The sequence below is a fragment of the Bison bison genome, unplaced genomic scaffold, assembly GCF_000754665.1.
Source record: "Bison bison bison isolate TAMUID 2011002044 unplaced genomic scaffold, Bison_UMD1.0 scf7180017864383, whole genome shotgun sequence".
NCBI lineage: Eukaryota > Metazoa > Chordata > Mammalia > Artiodactyla > Bovidae > Bison > Bison bison.
Window position 1 is genome coordinate 8,076,040 of NW_011494955.1, and position 2,930 is coordinate 8,078,969.

The 2,930-nt window shown below is 51.5% G+C and overlaps 1 protein-coding gene and 1 long non-coding RNA gene across 6 annotated transcripts in view; one reads left to right on the top strand and one right to left on the bottom strand.

Moving 5' to 3' along the window:
- Positions 1-2,930, top strand: part of PDE1B (phosphodiesterase 1B, calmodulin-dependent) — a 26,813-nt gene that overhangs the window by 14,241 nt on the left and 9,642 nt on the right. For all 5 annotated transcript variants that reach the window (XM_010857986.1, XM_010857991.1, XM_010857989.1 and 2 more), the window contains one exon: positions 1,824-1,937. In XM_010857986.1, the coding sequence (XP_010856288.1) occupies positions 1,824-1,937 (114 nt within the window). The remainder of the gene's footprint in view (positions 1-1,823; positions 1,938-2,930) is intronic.
- LOC105001615 overlaps positions 2,746-2,930 on the bottom strand; it is a 3,876-nt gene continuing 3,691 nt past the window's right edge. The window contains exon 2 of the long non-coding RNA XR_826888.1: positions 2,746-2,874. This is a non-coding gene — a long non-coding RNA (uncharacterized LOC105001615). The remainder of the gene's footprint in view (positions 2,875-2,930) is intronic.

Sequence of the window (2,930 nt, forward strand, 5' to 3'; positions counted from 1 at the left end):
GGATGTGTGTTTCCCAGGGTGGCTCAAGAAAGAAGGCAGAACTTTGGAGGTGGGCATTGACCCCTAGTGGGCAGAGTTTTCCGTTGTAAAAAGGGCTGATTGAAGTGGAAGATTAGGGCTGGGATTGGAGCAGGGGCCTTTCCTTCTTCCTGGGTTGTGTCCCCAGACTCGAGGGTCCCTGGCCATGGGGACTGAGCGGGAGAGGGCAGCCCCAACTTGTGGCTGGGCCCTAGAGACAGCGGTACCTCTTGGCTGTGTGATCCCCGGTCAGCTCTCAGTCGCTACTTTCCAGCTCATTGGCTGGAAAGCCTTTATGTTGTCAGCCTCTACGCCTCCTCCCTAGTGAAGCCTGAGCTGGGGCTGGGCTGTACGGAACCAGGGCTCTTCCTCGTGGAGCTGCCTGCTCTTTTCACATGGAGGAGGCGCAGCTGGGAGGCTGGGAGTGCAGTTTGAGGATAGCCCACTGAGGAGGCTGCAGCCTCACCCTCCAGCTTCTTTCCCTGCCATTTTCCCTCTTTCCCTTCTGCCTCATCTGCAATTCAGACCTGTCTTTGGCCAGGACTGCTGGTCCCTGGGGTGAGAGTTGGCCGGTGATGCTTCCTGGGGCTGGCTATTTTGGGCGCCCCTATTCCAAAGCTGCTGAGACCCCAGGATTCTAGAGCTGCTTCTGTTCAGGAATGCCATTGTTCTCCCTCCCCCAGCATCCCTGGGAATCGATGCTAATTTCAGCCTCTGGTCCCTGACTCATACTCTTCTCCCTGACTCATAGGGTGACCTTGGGTTTCTGAAGCCCCTCACAGTGGGGAATTGTGCTGGCCACTGTTTCACCTCACCTTGCTTTTAGGTGGGGTGGGGCAGAGCTGCGAGAAGGAGCCAGAGGGGAATGTTTCATCGCTTTCTTTAAAATCACCACCTAAAATCAGAGAGCTTTGTGTACCTATGACTGCCTGGGCTGGTCTCAGGCAGTCATAAAGCAGACTTTTAAGAAACCACCCAGTTAATCCCCCAGAATTTGTGAGTGCAAAATATGAGGGATGGTCCCTTCAGGCAAAGCATCCAGTGAGACCCCTGACCCCACCCTCACCACTTTGGCTCTGGGGGAAGCTGCCTCACGGCAGAAATAGGGGAGGGGTACAGTCACCCTTTGCCAGAGGCTGTCTCTGGAGTGACACCAGGGAGGCAGGGGTTAATCTTGCGCTTTGTCCCGGTTGATGGATTCTGGAATCATAATCCATTAGCTCTGCCTGAATGGCGTGAGGCCCGGCGAAAGCATTCAGATTGGTCTTTGTTCTGTGTCTTCGCCATCCCTGCCAGGGACAGAGGGGCTGTGGACATGTACCCCCTCCCTGCCCAAACCAAGAGACATAATGAAAGAATGCTGGGGGCCCTTTTGATGGCTGTTGTTCCCAAAGTCCTCTATCAGAAGGAAATAGGCAGTTTCATCTCTTGGTTATTCAGAGTTTGAAACAGATCATCCTCAAAACATCACCCCAGGGGCTTGTACCTGCCTAATTCTGCTGGGCCCCAGGCAATCTAAACGAGAGTTTTCAGGAAACACTGACTAAAGGGGAGGTGTTGAGAGGTCAGAGGTGGGCGGGGACTGTGGAAGAGCCTGGGGTTTAACTTTGGGGGGGTAGATAAACTTAGTGCAGGCGGTGGCAATGGCCTGTGATGAAAAACACTAGCTGCTGTTATTCTGTTAGAAAGATTAATGCGCTATAGAAGGCTGTGGCTGTTTCTGGAACACGCATCCTATTAGGTATCCTGTTCTCTTGACAAGGTAGCGGCGCCTAAGCAGGTTCTCTGTACCCGCACCCTCACAGGCTGCGCTACATGGTGAAGCAGTTGGAGAACGGGGAGGTAAACATTGAGGAGCTGAAGAAAAACCTGGAGTACACAGCTTCTCTGCTGGAGGCCGTCTATATAGATGAGACTCGGTGAGAGTGGTGACGCGGAGCGGCGGGGAGAAAACCCACACACAGAAGAGAAAGATGCCAGCCAGACACAGTGATCCAGGGACGGGGAGTCAGACAGAAAGCTGGGGATAGACACGCGTGACAGGGCCAGAGGAGGGAGGCGGGGAGTGAGGACAGATAGATCTATAGGTAGAATTATCAGCAGAGATAAAGAGGCAGAGGAACAGACTTGCAGAGAGAGACAAACACAGATTATCAGGAAGAGAAGACCTTTCCAGAGCTGGCAGGGACCTTAAAGCTCATCGTATCTTCACCTTCTTCCCAGGGCAGAGGCCTTCCAGACCTGGTCTGCCCAGGTCACACGTGGCTAGTGGGGCTTCAAATGTAGCAAGTGTGAGCTGAGATGTACATGTATATGTAGAAAAACATGCTGGATTTCAAAGACTTGGAAAAAAGAATGTAAAATGTCTTATTAATATATTTTATATTGGTTGCATGTTGAAACGATAGTACTTTGAGCATATTAGGTTAAAGGAAAGTTATCATTTAAGGAGATTTTACCTTTTGAATATGGCTGCTAGAAAACTTGAGCTTCCCAGGTGGCGCTAGTGGTGAAGAACCCGCCTGTCAATGCAGAAGACATAGCAGACCTGGGTTCAACCCCTGGCTTGGGAAGATCTCTTGGAGGAGGGCATGGCAACCCACTCCAGTATTCTTGCCTGGAGAATCCCATGGACAGAGGAGCCTGGCGGGCTACAGTCCATGGGGTTGCAAAGAGTCAGACGTGACTAAAGCAACTTAGCACGCACACAAGCACTAGAAAACTTAGTTATATATGGCTTGCATTTTATTTCTGCTGGACGGTGTTGCTGGTCTGGAGCATCCTCGACAGGTGATATCCATGCCACTGGCTGCTTGAATGCTTCCAGAACTGGGGTGTTCACTCTCACATAGTGACCTGTTTCATCATTGGCAACATCAGATACAGAAACAGAAGTAAAAAGGCTTAGCAAA